This window comes from Gymnogyps californianus, chromosome 3 (genome assembly GCF_018139145.2).
Source record: "Gymnogyps californianus isolate 813 chromosome 3, ASM1813914v2, whole genome shotgun sequence".
Taxonomy (NCBI): domain Eukaryota; kingdom Metazoa; phylum Chordata; class Aves; order Accipitriformes; family Cathartidae; genus Gymnogyps; species Gymnogyps californianus.
In genome coordinates, this window is record NC_059473.1 from 44,724,127 (window position 1) to 44,741,751 (window position 17,625).

Below are 17,625 nucleotides of genomic sequence, written 5' to 3' on the forward strand. Positions count from 1 at the left end.
CATGTGGTATCTTTGCAGCTGCTCAGTATTCATCAGCTGTACTCCTCTGCCCTGTCTCCCATGGCCAGATTGTGCTATTCCATACTCATTCTCAGTTGCAAGACCACGCAAAGGGTTAAAGCCCACGGGGGCCAATGCGTTCCCTTTCCAATGAGAAACGTCTCCTGTAATATTCTGGGACATCCACTGCAGGCTTATGATTAAGTCTTTGAAATATTTTAAGAGACTGTCTCTGGGGACAGTTCTCAGTTACAATGAGTACTATACATATGGGGAAATGGCTTTAGGAGTTTTTATCTGAGCTGTCATGTGGATATAAATCAGTAATATCCCCGGTTTGCGTATAACCATATGTAGGTTTAGATTGCAGCAGACAACTATAGCTGACATTTGAAACAACAATGCTACAGTACTTTTAAATCTGCAATGCAATTCATTACCATTGCTTTCTTTCACCTGTAGGAGTTACCATGTTTTCTTAGCTTTTCTTGCTAGCATAACAATTAGTTACGTTAGTATTGCCACTGAAGAGCATTAAAAAAATATCAAGCCTCAGATACCATGAGCCTGGCTTTAAATTAAAAAAAAAAAAAAAAAAAAAAAAAAAAGAGATAAAGCACATATTTTTACTTGTCTTCTAAGCTTATGGGGGGTGGGGTTGACCTATAGATTGACCCTGGGGCAGCTATCCAAGTTTCTCTCCCAGAGCAAGATATCTAGAAGTTACTCCATGTTTTCACCTGAAAAGCGAGATTCTCACATAATCATTTGACCTCAGGAACAGCAACATGAACGATACCACCAAGTCTTGCATTAGTTATAAGAGCCTTACATTCAGTATTTATGTATTGGAAAGCAAGTAATCAGTTTTAAATGAATCGCTTACAGCTGGCCTGAAAATGGCTTTTCCCTGAGAAAACAATACTCTTCAACTTCTGTCTTTGAACTTCTGGAGACTCCTGTATATCACCTCAGAAAACAAGTTAAATTCTCGCTCAGATGCAAATACACCAAAACAGTATTTGCACAAATTTCAAGCATTAATATTTTTATCCTGATTCATATCCCCACTGGATTTGCTTTTAGCGAGTGTGAAAGTTACAGCATTCAATGGCACATGAGAAACAGATCACAAGGAGGAACGCTGGGGATCAGCTGGAAACAGTGGTCTTTAGCTGTATAACTGATACTCCAATATTTATAAGGGTACAATGCTCATACTTTTCATTAGCTAAAACCAACACTAAACTACTACCTTGAAAGGCTATCAAAGTTCAGTAACTGGGGCATTTTCATACTCAGACAATTATGCTTTCTGAGCAATGTTCAGGATATTTGTAAGCCAATGTGTTCCAATATGTTACTTATATTGGTGATAGCACTTAAATTCCATGTCCAGGTCAAGACCAACTGTGCTACATGCTGGATGAGTACTACATTGAAATTCTGGGCATTAAAACTGTATGGTTTATTTTGTTATTGTTGAAATAACTATGAAGAAACATTCAAAACAGGAAACTAATATTTAAAGTAGCAGGGAGGAGCAGAGCCAGAGAACTTCAGTTACTGGACACAATCTTTCCCTTTCACCTGAACAACAGCATGCCGCGTAAAAGTCATCACTGGAACAACCTGGAATTATTCACAAGGTCAAAGTCTCATAGAAATGTATGTTCACAAGCCATGAACCACAGACTGCGGTCAATTCCTACTAAATAAAATTGAGGAGTTAAAAGTACATACTGTTCTCTTAATATTCTTTCTGCAGGTAGAGTAACATCTGTTAAGCACACAAAGAAGGTCAGTGAATAGAAGTGGGAGGCCAGGTGGTCTCTTGGGCATCTAAAAGGAGGGAGGGACCCATATAATCCTGATTTGTCCATAACAAGTCTGTCTTCAGGAACACATGCTAAGGATATTTGAAAGTCCATGCTTAGAAGAAAGACCCTAATCTTAAACAAGGAGTAGAAGCGGGTGATCTGTAGGAAGAGGCAAAGATTGCAAAACAGGCGTAGCTGGCTCAAGCCCACATGAATGTATTTAAAATACTAATCGCATAATGACAGACTGTGATATTGAATCACCACAAAATAGACCTAGTTAATGTAGAGAAAAATGACTGTTTGGCAAAGGTGCTAGCTGTGCACATTTCAGGTGGAAATAAGTGCCCTGCCAATTGCTACAATAATTAAAATAGACAAGTCTTCCATACAGATCAGCAAGACGGTTCAAGAGTTTAGTGACACCTGTATTTCTCAAGTACAGAAAAGCTCCTAGGGACTATACTTCTAAAAATATTTAGAAACCTAATTCCTACTGATAATGGCACAAAATGGAAACTTAAAATATGGCTGTTCACCTCCAGACTTGTCTCTGCTATTAAACGGAAGTCACAGGCTTTTAGAGGCAGAAATCATGGTCATTTACTTAACCTTCATGGAAGAGAACAGCACTGCTAATACAGCCCTAACAATGGTTTGATCTCCATACAACAAAAAGGCTGTCACTGGGATGCACAAATTTTGTGGTATTTCGGTGGTTTTTTTTTTTTTAAATTAAATTCTTTGATCCCTATGTGTTAATTAAAAAAATTTAAAAGTCAATTAACATACCTCTTGTTGATAACTAGGATTTCACAAATATTGAGCTCTGTTATTGACGTAGCTGCATCAGAGTACGATTCTACAATCTGACTGCATCTTACGTGTGTTTCTTCCCCTCTGCCTTTGCATTTGAGAAATCAAATCAGATGCTGCAAAATAGTCCCCGTGGGACAAATATGAATATTTGATTTAGACTGGAGAGCAGTTATGCACATAATTAGTTACCCTGAAAATCAATAGTGAGAATTTCAGAAAAATAAGAACTGCCAGATTGGATCAGGACACACTCCTATCCTCTTTCTGAAGGTGGGCAGATGCTACGGAGGAAAGCACAAGAAACCCTCAAGAAGCAGCCCCCTCCCAGCCTAAGAGGAGCTAATTTGAATTCTAAATAATGAAGTTTAATATTCTCTCCAATATTTTTCCCAACTTATGACAATTCTAGATCTTGTCACTGCTATCAATTACAAGCCCTTGAATTCTTGATCTCAAGAAAAAATTACATGTTTTCTTAAAAATTATTTCTTTTTCTATCAGTTTTTAATTGATGGCTTTTCAGCTTTGTTGACTGTCCACCTGCTTTTCTCTTATGACACAATAAGAAGAAAAACTCTCTATCTGCTTGAGCAATATGTGCCAGTACTTTCCATACTTCTGTTTCAACCTCTTTAAGGTAAACAGCCAAAACTCTTGAGACTCTTTATAGATTGTCTGTACTCTTTCTCCTTACTCATCTCAGAGCCTTCTGTAATCTTTTTTGAGAGGAGATAATCAATATTACACAGTATTTCACTAGGCTGTACCACTAAATTCTCTGAAGGCATCATAACACAAAAGTATGTTACATTATTCCAGTTCCTAAAATCTGGTTTGCAAGTGCAGTCAAACAGCAGAGGTCTTCCCTGAGCTGTATACAGTCCTAAACTATTCCCTCTCACCAGCTGATGTAATGATGTGAAATTTTGCAGGTAATTTTAGCATTTTCAGGAAACACAAGGCTTCTATTTGTGATAACTGAATGTCATTTGTTGACATTTGGGTTATTCACCTGGCTGGGTCAGGTCTCCCTAGAGTAATGACGAGTCCTTCCTCATTCTGTCCAATCCATATCAGTTTGTGTCTTCAGCAGATTTTCACTTCTCCCTCCCCCCCTTTCCATCTAATTTATAAGTATATTAAACACTGGAGTTGGTACATAACCTTGAGGTATCCCAGTATGTTTTAAGTGGTCAGTTTTTTACCACAACAAAACTAGTCTCCAAGCAAGTTTAGGGGTCATGGCAACACTATCTCTGATTACCTCTGCTAGTTTCCCTTATGGAATTTTGTTAAAAAAACTAGCAAAAGCTTTCTGAATGTCTCAAACAATTTTATACATACAAACATATATATATAAATATGTAAAAAAAAAAACAGTCTAAATGAAGTATGGGAGGAATACACTCCGGTGTGAAAAAAAAACAGATCTGGCCCTACAGGTGATTTAGCTGCAATAAAAAGAATGTCACTGACAGAGATAGACCAAATCTAGATCAGACCAGATTACAGACTTATTTTCCAGAAAGCAGGTCCATTATTAATGCACTCCATAATTATAGTGCCAACAGCACCTAAATGTCTACAAGCATGCACAATAAGATGACAAAAAGTACCCAGGGTGCAATTTGAACTTAATAAAAATTGTTTGTTCACAGTTCTTGGGCCAACTAAACCTTCTCGCTGGAAAGTCACAAGGAAAGTCCGTATTGCAAAACTGGCCATAAGCCCTGCTTGAAGGACTATTCAAAGAAGTTTCAAAGTAGCTGTGACAAAGTTGACTTCCCGCTTTTGATGATCTACCCCATTTAACATGCATTCAGTCAGCGATTCAGGTGATGCAGATCAAAACAGCTCTGCTTCAGCCATGCCATATTATATCAGCTAGAGAGATAGGTCTTTTCTTCTGCATGTTCTTCTACATTCCTAGCAACTCAGATTTTAAATTGGCAGCGACGTCACATAACCTATTATTTTTGGACATACATTTACGAAACTCAGGTACTTTGTATATTTATCCCCCACCATTACAACTCAAGTATGTAATTTTGTTATTCAGAATGAGTTACAAGAGAAAATATAACTAGAATAGTAGGCTTAGGATTGCAATTAACTTTTTCAGACAGTTATAAATTTCAAGAAATAGGTTATAACTGAGGAGCCAGCATGACCTTTATTATTGCAGAAGGTTCAGCCACAGCAGCTCAGTGCGACTTCAGCTGGGCTATTAGTCACTCCGTCAGATAGAAGCACTAACATCCAACTCAGTCTGGCATCAGCATATGATCTGAACTTGAAAACTGACCTGAATAAGCTTTGCTGTCAGGAATGGTCCCAATCCAGGCAATGGAACTGCTCTTAAGAGAAATCCCATACTCCCTGGGAGTAAAGTAGCAAATACCAGATATTTCTGTCATAATCACAATCAAGGAAAATAAAAGGCTCTTACAGAAGTCTTAGAATATTTGTCAGTGAAGTCCTATTATCAGGCAATCAGGAGTGGCTCTTCCTCACAGAAAAACTGAACTAGTACTGTGTACCACGCTTTCTTCTATCATCCTCTTCCATTATTAAGCACACTGCCAAACAGATAATCCATAAGTAAACATTTCAGAACGTTTACACTTAATACTTAGGAAGTGTAACGTGAAAACAATCACTTTGTCAGAGCCAGTCTTCCCAGCAATGACTTCTGTTACAGCAGAATTCTTTTTACAACAAAACCCCTGTGATGTTATGAATGACATTAAGACAACCAAAATATTTTTTTTACTTCAGTTAATGGGTAAATTATTCTTAGAATTTGTTAATTCATGCAACTGTCATCATGGTGATGAAAGACGGACAAGAAACAGGGTGTGTTACATGCAAAAATACTAGTTGATATATTACAACCACTCAAGGTATCACTTCCTTTGTAAATCACATACGTGGAGGAATACAGCTAGGTCTCTCTTCATATTGATATCACAGGAAGTTTCTTTCTCAAGTGCAGGCATATGGAAGAAAGCAGTTCCATTTGATATAGGAAAAGGTGCAACAGACAGGTCAAGTGCTGTGAAAATCTGACAGACCCCCAAAACAACAGAAAGACAGACTGATAACGTATTACTTGTGAAAACAGTACGTGCATGAATGCACTGGAGCTTCTACGCAGCTGTCACAAACACGGTAATCAGCATCACTAAGTGTGTCTGCAACATTAAGACAAACATTTGACCTATTTTCTTAACGGAATGTAACTGTCATGATTATTGCACTATGCTCCTGTGAGCCAGCAACTGCCTAAGGACTAATGCAACACGGGCACAGAATTCTTTGCAGAGAGCCGGAGCACTTCCATGGGGCAAGTTTTTTCCACAGGTAAAGCGATCACCCCCCTCGAACCCACACTCATCAGCCGGCTCTAGGCCGTGGTGGCCCCCACGCAAAGCCCCACTGCCTGTCCGCCTCCTCGCAGCCCCCCACGCCCGGCCGTGCCGGGGACTCACGTTTGTAGCTGGCGGCCCAGGGCTGGTAGCCGTAGTAGCCGGTGATGCGCAGGATCCGCTCCTCGATGGAGGTGAGCCCCACGGAAGCGCTGGTGAGGTCCTCCACGGAGCGGGACCACTTCAAGTCCTCTTTGATGGCCTCGTCCACCACCAGGTACTTCAGCTGCCGCAGCTGCGGGCTGATGTCGGACAGCCGCCGGGGGCTGACATCGGGGGAGCGCCGCATGCCGCTGGGGGCCGGGAGAGGGGCGTCAGCGGGGGCGGGGGGGGGCCCGCCGCCCTCCGCCGGCCCGAGGCGAAGTTGGCGGCGGGCGGCGGGAGCTCCGCCGGCAGGTGAGCGGGCCCGGCACCCGCGGCAGCGGCGCCGCAAACTTTCCTCGCCGCCCTCCACCGGAGCGACCCCCGGGGCGGGCGGCGGCGACGGCTGAGGTGAGGTGAGGTGGGGTGTCCCCGTCCCTCCCGGCCCGGCCCGGCCCCGCAGCGGTACTCACAGGGTGGCGGCTTTGCCCCGCGCGGAGCCGTTGGGGAACTCCCGGATCCCCATGGGGAGCAGCAGCGATGGCTGGGGGGCGCCCAGACTTCACGGCGGGGCGAGCCGGCGGCGCTCACCGGCCGGGTAAGAGGCGGGAAGGAAGGCGGGGAGGGAGCGGGGATGCGGCGGCCCCCGCGGCAGAGGGTCCCCGGGCTGGCGCTGGCCGCCGGCGGGAGAGGCAGGCAGGGAGACGGGCGGACCGCCGCTGCCGCCTGCGAGGCGCTGCCGCCTGCGAAGCGCGGAGCGCCGGCGGCGGGGGCCGGGCCGGGCAGGGCAGGGCGCGCTCCGCGCCCCCCACCCCGCGCGGTGCCGCCGGCCGCCAGCAGGGGGAGCCCTGCGGCCCCACCGCCGCCAACCGCCCGTGCCGCTCGCCCCCTGGCGGGCGGCCGTGAGGCGGGGCGGGGCGGGGCGGCGGCAGCCTCGCCTCCCCCGGGCAGGCCCGGTCGCTCCCCGCTCAGTCGAGGAGCGAAGCGAGGGGCCCCGGGGCGCGCTCCCGTGCTTGTCTCGCACCGCCAGTGAGGCGGGCTGCGGTCGGGTGCCCGGGGCGCGGCCCCGGTGCTGAGGGAGCCGAGCCGCCGGGGTGGGCGCCGCCCGGAGGGAGCGCGGCTCTGGCAAGGGCTGCGTCGTTCGTCGCGGTGTCTCCGCGTCCGGCGTCTGTTAGGAAGGAGTGATGGAAGAGCGGTGCGAGGCAGCCGGGGCACGGGTGGGCTGTGCCCCCGCGGCGAGGGCCAGCGGCGGGCGGAGCGGGTTTGCGTGGGGCGGTTGCTGGGTACCCCGGCAGAGAGGGCGCCCGCGCGTGAGGTGGTCGGCCGCCGCCTCCCCCGCAGCCCTGAGGTGGAGGGGGCTCCCTGTTCTCTTCAGCCAGGCCAGGCTGGGAACAGCACGGGGCGGGGGGGGTGACAACCCTAGCAGTGACGGTCCTGAAGTGACCGTGGGCCCGATCTGACGGGGGCACCCTCCCCATTTCCCCGTGACGCTGCTGAACCAGTACCATAGACACCCGACCTTTTACCAGGCAACACACCTAACTGAAGTGGAAAACATACAGTTAAGCTTAAATAAATGGGTGAGCATAGATGCGTACCTTATACAAACACTTTATTCACAAACAAAAAAATAAAAATCTGGTAATAGATACTTAGACAAAATTTGATCACCTACAAGTAGAGAGAGTTGAAGTTAAAGAAATTTTTTTGTATGTGTGTCTCATAGGAAAAAAAAAAGTCCAAGGAGAAAAGATTGTTCCTTTTCACCACTGCACAAGCTCAGTTTACCTGGAACATTAGAACACCAAGGTATTCAATGTGGAAGCAAGCTGGTATCAGTGAAATGCAACCTTTCACTATCACTGAAGGTAACATTACAGGATCACTGCACCATTACCAGAAAGAGAAAGTAAAAAAATCTCCAGCAGATGAAAACCAAACTAATTATCGTCTTAAATACACGTGTACTAAATAATGCATTACATTTATTTTATTTCCTATGCAACCCTTATTTTGAGACCATGCAAGTGAAAATGTTTGTTGCTGAGGAGGTCAGTTCCAAAATCCGATACAGGTGAACAGCAGTGGTCCAGCAGTGCAAGCAGAGAGTAAGCAGGTGTTTGACACTGCCTACCTGCAAAGTAACAGAGCTCCTTGCAAGGTACACAAACCAATGCAAAAGGATGATTTAGGTTAAGATGAGAGGATGAAAACACAATGCTCACTAAATCTACAGAGACTGATTACTGGCTTGATTTGAGTCTCTTTAGGGCATTCAGGGCAGGAGTAGTGATAACAACAGGCATGAATGGGATTAAACATCTCAGTCAGGCCTCCGAAGTCCGGCGTCATTCTGTACACAGACCCCATGCTCTCTCTGGCTTTAAGTGATGGACAAGGATAGGATGTTATCTGAGAATTTCCGGTAATAGTGCGTGTATCTAGTGTCAAATTCCTCCATTACAAGATTCTCGAAGTGTACTAAAAATAACATAATACGGGTCCAGAAATGTAAGTCTGGGCTGGCTGTGCTCAGTACAGGACTAATTCACATTGGCATGAGAAAACAGTATAAAGTTCTGAGTCTCAGAGCAAGCAAAGGTTCCAACAACCAAGCAAGTGACATTGTTGACCAGCCAAGTAGTGACACCTGCTGAGCACTCGCCTACCTCTTGGTGTGGGCTGGCGCAGACTAGCATAGGCTTGGTCAGCTCTGCTAGAAATTTTGCCTCCATCACTGAAGTATTTACCTGCCTGTTTTCTGTAGCCCCAGAGAGGAGCCGTGGAAGTCAGAGGCCGTATTACATACATCTCCACTTTAATATGCCAGAACCATCTCATTCCTCTGTCCAATAAAGATTGTTTTTCTGCTGTTTTATTCTTTCCCAGCTGCTGTCATTTCAAGGTGTAAATGAAATGACGGATGGGTGTTAATACTTGCTCCTGTCATGCAGGCAAGTGACTTTAGACAGCTTGGGTGGCAGTGCTGACAAACTTGAAGTGAGCATGCATCTTGCGAGAGAGAAAAAAATGCATGGGAGTGAAAATTTTAAAGTTCACTGAAATGTTTAATAAAGATGACATTTCAAAATTGTAGTAAGAGGCAACATCAACACAGCTAGCTCTTAGGATCTTATCAAACCTTGCTGTAAGTGATGTTTCCTCTTAAAAAGTAGCTGCTGGAGACATGCAAGTAAAAATTCTTGCGTATATTATTTTAATTATGTTTAAGCATTGTAGCTAAAACTGAAACATTACAATATGGCATTGGACATTAAAAGATAAAGTATGGGATCCCACATGATTTGGAATTTGTAGATTAGTGGAGCTACTTAAGATTTTTAATATGAGGAGAGAAAATATTGTAGTATACTAGCAATGCTACCAAGGGTAAGAAACAAGTTAGAAAGAAAACATTTGCTAAACAGTATATACCTATTTAAGGAAGAGTGGGCAAGATGGAGCAGGATTTGACTCAGAGTTTAGGTTTGAGCCACCTAGCATGGTATGCAACACCAAGCTGGAGCCACTATAAACAGCTTTTCTGAACCTCTTACTAGTGCATTACTTTAATAAAACACCTACAATCATCTAAACACAGAATAGTTAGGAAATAGTGTATTTTTTAAAAAGGCAGAGCCCTATAGCAAGGGAACAATTAGTACTTATTCCAGAGTGTGGCAACTTATTCTGTCCTGTTGGATACACCTTTTTATTTTTTTCCAGACAACATGAAATTATATGCTTGACTGATAGTCAGCTCTTAAAAGGCAGAGCCATTAAGATATATTAGCATTATGTTGTCTGCAATGTGATGCCATGTCAGAGGAAAATATAATTTAAACTGTATTTATTTTCACCTCCCATCAATACTAGCTTGCCAAAAGTTTCTCTGGGATAGAAGTTTACACTTATCAAAATGCTACTCATTTCATGAGAAAGGTAAGTGAATTTTTGTATTTCTCCCACCCCCCCAAGATAGGAGTTTTACATTTAAAGGATACAGTGACAGTAGTAGGATAAGGTAGCAAAGATACTTCATTGGGCAACAAAACAATCACAACTGCAAAAACTACAGCATGAAACTGACGTGTTCCCTCTTCTCCAGTTCCTAAAAATCACCCCTAGGAACTGAGTCTCTAGAAGACAACCCAATTCCCTCCTTAAGCAAGTACTCTTCCAACCGAATCTTCTGTAGCTGATGTATGTTCCTGCTTCGTAGTATTTTTATGCTTAGCACCAAAGGTATATACCCAAGCCATTAATCAGATGTTTCCACCCCAAGGGTTTTTGGGTGTTGGGCAGAAATACAATATACGTGATAAAAGTCCTATGTAATATATGGAAATGCTTGTACGTCAAAACTATTAATTTTCTCTAGCTGGGGTCACATTTAACATCCACAGGAATATAATACTACTGTACATACAAAGTGGCTCCAGCTCAATCAGTGGGGCTAATTTTAGTATGCTATGCAGACTGAGTAGGAGTGCAACTTTGAACGTAATCTGTTTCACACACAAAATATTTTGAATCAGCAACAAAAAAAATACATAGCTAGAAACTTTCTAGTCTATCCTGGATAATCTTTGCTTGCATTTGTGTTTTAAATATTTAGTACCACCTTTAAATGGTTGAAATAAACCCAGAGAACCAAGAAAAACTGATAGAGCAGGCAGAGAACGGCCAAATACAAGACTGAATAATAAGCAAAAATCAGCCCGGCCACCTTCAACAGACTCACACTTGTTCTCTCAAGTAGAGAGACACAGACTGTGCTTGAGAGAGCAGTCAGATGAATTTAAGACAAGTTGCAGCACATTTTTCACGTGAGCTCCCACATTGTTCCGAGACCCCTGCAATGCACAGGCAAAACCAAACAAGTATCAGAATTTCTGACATGACTCCTTACTGACAGCAACTGGAAAGCTCTGGAAATTATGATGCAGCTGCCTGTTGTAGTCAGGAAGGGACATACAGAGTCAGTGTCACAGTTCCTGGGAGGTGTGCTGCTTTACAGAAAGCTGATTTTAATCTGCTACTTTGAAGTGGTTGAATATAAACTGTTCAGTTTCTTCTTTGCCAGACACAGTGGAAAATAGAAGTCCCTTGTATTTGGAATTGAAAATAGGCCTATTTTTTGTTTTGCTGTCCGTTGTTAGATGAGAAGTGCAGAAAAAAATAATTTAGGACATCTCATCATGTCTTGGTGGTGTATGAGCCCTGCCATTGCCTCTCTTCCCAGTCAAATTGAAAACCGAAATGCAAAGAGCAGAAAAATAGTAACATTTCCTTTCTCCAGCAAGAGGCTCCATAGGGACTGTAGGAGGTGTCAATGACACAAAATACAGAACAGCAGACCTCTTCAATACCCCATATTTTGAGAAATGCCAGAGGCTTGAATCTCAAAGTCAGTCTGTGTTCTACATAGCCTTGGTATCCCTTCACGTTCGCCATTTCAAGTAATTTGTAATAGTGGGCTACAAACCAGAGGTTAAGGAAAGACTAGATACTGGTCTTGCAAGTTTTCTGTATTTGTCTGTGTATCATTCCTAGTTTGTCCTTTTCACACGAGTTTGGCCGAGAGGCGAGCCAAACAACCAGGGAATAAGGAAGAGGGGAAAGTCATAGCAACAGCTATCTACCCTGGCTAGCCCATGAAAACCCACAGGGGGGAAAGAAAAAGGAAAAAAAAAAAGCAATAGCCACACAGATATAGGGGAGAGAATGAAGGACTCTGGAGAGAACTTGAAAGAAAACTTTTAATGGATTTGTGCTCAGGGAAGGCAGGTGGTTTAGTGAATTAGAGCACCATATTCATATTATGTTTAAAGTTGCTTATCTGGAAGGTGTTCTAGCCCCAAGAAAAATCTGATAATTCTTACCCTTCAGATAAACTTCTGTTTTTCTGGTTTTGAAGGTGGTTTTTAAAGTTGACATTTTTTTGATGCAGAAAATGTGTCGCTAGCCTTGGACTGTGCAGCTTTCTCAGCAGGAGAGATTTCTGAAGAGAAAGGAACACTTGGAGACTGATTTGACAGGCAATTTTTACTGTATAAAATTAATGGCAGCTGTTTGAAGCTGCTTATGTGTCTGAAACATTAAAAATCCCACAGCTGAATTTTTGATCTGGGAGCACAGAAGATCAAGAAGCGTTACACTTTTGCCATATGGTCCTATAGTGTGGGGCATAGCAGCTTACTTCCATGTATGCATTTTGAACCCTATTCGTAAGTTAACCACACTTATTTTTCCAGATCTTCTGGAAATAATTTTGGAAGCTACTATAAATATTCTGCTACACTAACCCAGACCCCACTTCTCCCCACAATATCCAAAAAGGTGTCCTACAACGGATATATTTCATCATATCATAAACATAAAGACAGTATCTCACTGCACTTTTTTCCAGCTGTTTTTTGAAATGAAAAGACTTCATTAAAAGAATCTGTTAACAGTATACATTTTTAGTGAGAGTAACAGTAAGAACCACGGGCAGACAATTTGCAGAGGTGCTATGCAGGTCCCCCCTATAGACAGCAGCACCCCTATATACTGTGCACCTGCATAGGGGCAGATGTTAGCACTACTGTGAGCCTCAAGGATGCACTGCTTCTTAGTATAAAATGACACAGCATTAAAAAATGAGTTCTTTCATCTTGTATTTCTTTAGTAGATTCTTTTATTGTGGCGATAAATTTGGAACAATGAGATTATTTGATTAAACTTTCTCAGTCACTGCTGAATGGACTACCCTGCTTGTAGAATTAATAAAAAGGCCAAGACACCTCATTAACATGCTTGGTATTGAGCTGGATTGGCAGTGGTGCAGTTTAATCCTGCCAAAGGGCATTTGCTGAGGAAAGTCAGAAAGCTTTTAAATCATATTCTTAAAGGTTGAGTCAGGAGAAGATGACCTTGCAAAAGCTGTAGTCCTGAACTGTCCAGACTTCCCCCCCAGCCCATTCATGCTAGAGCTGCTTACTGCACAGAACAATATGTTAAATAATATGGCTTCTCCTTCTGTAATTCAATGCACCAAGTTTGATTTTGCTGTGCATGCTGATTGGAAAGCTAGATACAAAAGCTTAGTTTGGAAAAAGCTACATACACTAGCATCGTCTAGCATTTTTTTGGTAGCTGAAAGTACACTAGCATCACCTGATGGTCTAAAGGTAAACTTTCATTTACAATAATTGATAGAGACCCACCACACCGCTTTCACCAATGCCTCACATTCTGTATATGCAATTACAGCTCAGAAAGACATGGAGAAAGTGGATGAAAAGCACCAGTTGTGCACAATCATGCCTATCAAAACATCACAAAGATCAAGATTAATGTCATCATTGCTGTTTAAAATCATGCATCTATGGCACACATAAATACAGAAAGTTATATTGTCAAGTAAATTGCATTATAATTCTCATACACAACAGCCTATAAAAGAGATCTCAAACTTCTGTTTTGGAAACACTGTTTAGATTATTTACTTAGACATGTAGAGTGAGCATCCCAGGTAATTAAAACATTCTTTACAACTGGTTGTCCAGATGGAAATAGTTTTTTTGTATGTAGACACAAGCAGCTGCATTTCTCAACAGAAATGAGAAGTGCTCAAGCAAACTAGTTTCAAGTCATTAAAATTTAAGGCAAAGTTATCCACCAAGCTCAATTAATCTAATTTATTTCATGCTGGTGAAACTTCACCAGCGTAATGGAGTTGCCTCCAATGTATAGCTTCTGAATTCACAGGTAGGCTCTCATTTTGAAGAGTGGCATGATTTTTGTGATCAATCACTTTATCATATTTTCAAAAGAAATGTGACTGCAAGAAAATTTTACTGCAAGTATCTTAACTTCTTCTAATTTTCTTAAGCTAAGCACATAAAAAATTCTTAAAAATCGGTAGGTCCTTATGTTACTTTGTTGGTAATGTTTCTTCTAAAGTGCATTTTATATTCCCTTTTCTAGCCTACCTTTATTGGGTTTGAGTTAAAGGTTTTCCTTTGTTGGCCCATGCAAAATTCCTATTCGAGTAAAAATAGGGAAATGTGAGAAAATCCAGCAAAGACAAATTAAGCCATACTAGCAACATGATAAACATGAGGCAGTACATGGAAGGCAAACTAAAAACTGTATATGAAGTTAAGGAAGAGATCACATTATGCTTAGATGTCTCCATTGGGAAAGGGACACTCACCTTGACTGTCCTGAAATACAAACATTGTCCTTGAAATAGTAATCCAGAGACAAAAATTACAAAAAGGTTTCCTAGGCTATAGGACTCTGTGGCACTTCAGGAAATGACAGTGCTGTGTGAGGCTGAGGACCTGTGAGAAAGACTGGAGGAGAGAAACATTCTTCAGGCCACTGTGGGCTTTTTAATTGAGTATTTGGCGATAAAGATAAGCAAAAATGCTAGCCTTGATATTCTTTTGTTAGAATCTGTAGTAAATAGAAAAAACAAGGATATTGCAAACTTCCCTAATAGGATTTTTTTAATGCCTGCCAGAAATATCAATTTTAGTTGTATCAAATCGCTAAAGAAATAAAAATTATAATAATTCATTTTTATTTTATTTTTTCTCCTGCTACACAACATATAGATGAAGCAGCTGAGATTTCGCACATTAAAAAGTTGAAAAACGGCAACATTTTGTGCTTTACTGTGCAGTGAAGAGGTAATTTGCGTTCTTTGTATCTCACATGGGATTTTTATATTGCCTTCAATGTATTTTTTGTAAACATTGAAAGGGATTTAAAATAGCCCCTATAAAACACAGCCATTATTACTGCCTGAACACTGAGCTGCAGATAGTGTTTTGCCATCCTCCAGTACTCACAAGCCTATATACCAAGAGTTTTAGCTCTCAGCTGCTACTAAAATTAATGTCTCGTAACCTTAAATATGGTGTTTCTCTACTAAAATAAAATAAATCCTCATCACAACAGATCTTAGCCTGCCTTTTGGAGCCAATTATGGACCAAGATTGTATTTATTCCTTTTGTTGTCATAAACAAAAGGGCCTTTTTTTGTGGCTTCTCCTCCCACCTGCTCTGTTGTCAGTTACTGTGATACCATTCAAGACAAAAGCCCACTCACACCGTGCGGTTACTGAGGTGGTCATGTCATTCCCCACCCCTCAAGTTCACTTCGTGCTGCATTAGTCCATAAAACACTACCTTGTCCTTGCAGAGCCAGGTAAGAGCTCCCTTCCCTCTCTCCTCCAGTAGTTGTGGACGTTCTCTGCTTTATCAGGTGTAACACTCCTTAATATTATACACAAGCAGAGATATTGTAGTGTACAGAAGCCATTTTTTTTAAGCCTAATCTTAACAGTCAAATTAAAATCCTCAACAGAAATATTCAGCTCTGCTCATGAAGTTGAAGAGAGATACAACAAACATGCAAGTTATTAACAGCAATTTTTCTGACATTGTAGTAATCCATGGGCTAGCAAGCTAATTCTAGGCTCTGGTATATCTCCCATTAAAGATTAAATATTCTTCTTTCTTCTGTGATTAGTAGTTTTGCAGCATGTGCTCATATTATTTTAGTACTGAGGTATTTTGTGATAGTAGGACACAAAAAATCAAAAATTCTACGAAATAACTGATGCAAAGTTTCTGTTGACTGAAACAAGATCTTTAAATTAAGCTGATGAACAATATTTGTGTTTATTTAACAATTTTGCCAGTTAGTAAATCCGAGTGGTGACTTTATTAGACCATTGTACAATCAGTAACTAGACCTTGCAAAACAGAAAACAACAGAAACAAGAACATCTGCCCTAGGAGGAAATATGCAAAAATCTCAGCTGCCTCCCAGTTCTTCCAGAGTGCACTTATACTCCAAAAAGAAAATCTTTGTGGCATTAAGGGAACCTGCATCTATCATGACACCATACCACCAGATCATATGCAAAGGTTTATGAAAAAAACCCCACACACTCGCCATGAGGCAGCCTAGGGATGAAAGCTGTTTTTCAGGCTTGTACATCAGCAGCATGAACAAAGATTCACCATTTAGGAGATACTTGCTGCTTTACGAATGGAGAAAAAGGGGGAATTGTTTTCACTTTCTCGCCTATTTTATTCTCAGGGGGCAATAGGACTGCACAGGGTAACATCTCTTTTACTTAAGTTAGCAGATCAGATTATAAACAGACTGGATGTGGCAAGAAGATGCCATCTTTACAGTCTCACTGTGCTGTATCTTTTAGACTGGGGGTAGGGTGAAGACAAATATGAATCCCTTAAAGCCATTTGTTATGAGAAAGAGACAATACATTCATTTTTCTGTTTGCCTGGGACAGGAGAAGGGGCTCACATCTCAGCAAAAAACCTTACAGTTTAGATAATGGAGCAAAATTTTGTTTTGGTAAGGATAGTTACCAACATAGAAGTGCCTCACGTAGGAAGTTTGCTGGAGCCTCCATCACCAGCATGTAAGTAGCTAGACACATGTCTGTCAAGGGATGAATCCTGCCTTGTCCATCTCTGTTCTCCACAGTGGAGGCTTCAATCTCCATTGCTCACTGGCAGCAGCCATTTCGTGTGCCAGGCCAAAATCGTGCCAGAAAAAACACAAACTCAGTATTAGATTTCTAGGGAAGTGTTGCTGCAGTTGCTCCTATTATTCCGTTTAGTGTTTTGTATTGCATTAGTCGATAGCTACCTCATTATTTGCAGCCTCCTTGGTTTTTCCATTTTATTACATTTTAGTTATCAAACAAGATTGAAAAGAAATAAATCCTGAAGCTTGGGTAATGGCTTGTTTTCCCTTTTCTGAATGCTCATTCTCTGGTTAAGAATGAACCCTTTTTCCACCCCACTCCAGAGTTAAGCTATCATTTCATCTGATAAAATTAAGTTACTCCTGATTCTCATGCCTTACCCATGGATGCTCGTCAGCTCTATCGTGTATGAGCCAGCTCAGAGCTCTGGAGAGTATTATCTGTGTCATGTCTTTCAGAAATGCAGTTTGCAGCACTAACTTTTGAAAAGATTCTTTGGTGACATTTTGTAAAGATACAAATGAAGCACAAAAGAGATTTCCCTGCAGCCTGCAATGCAGGGGGGTGTGACGGGGAGTGCTGCTTGCCTGCTTCCCTGGCTCCGATTTCACCACATGCAAGAGGCAGTCATCAAAATGACAAAACAGAAGCAGAAAGAACAAAAGTAGAAAGTACCAAGAAAAAACCCTGAACATCCTTAAGAACTCAGATTACCATGGAATCTAAATTGCTGAGCATCAGACAAGAAGGGCTATAGTTGTTTACCAGTGGTAACAGTTATCAGCATGCCATTTTCTTCCAAAGTTCAGCCTGCCCTCTGTTACCTTGTTCTGGAGTAGGCAGGATGACTGCAGAGCACCCACTCATTACCTTGAGGTCCAGCTGACTGGAGGGGTTTTCATCTAGTGCCACCTGTGTTGTGGTGTTGCTTGACACAGACCAACAAGACAAGCACAT

The 17,625-nt window shown here is 42.1% G+C and overlaps 1 protein-coding gene across 1 annotated transcript in view; it reads right to left on the reverse strand.

The window, feature by feature from the left end:
* The window catches only part of SLC35F3 (solute carrier family 35 member F3), a 191,558-nt gene extending 184,884 nt beyond the window's left edge, over positions 1 to 6,674 (reverse strand). The window contains exons 1-2 of the mRNA XM_050894443.1: positions 6,622 to 6,674; positions 6,131 to 6,360 (exon numbers count right to left, since the gene is read on the reverse strand). Of these exons, the coding sequence (XP_050750400.1) occupies positions 6,131 to 6,360; positions 6,622 to 6,674 (283 nt within the window). The remainder of the gene's footprint in view (positions 1 to 6,130; positions 6,361 to 6,621) is intronic.
* Positions 6,675 to 17,625: the final 10,951 nt, after the last annotated feature.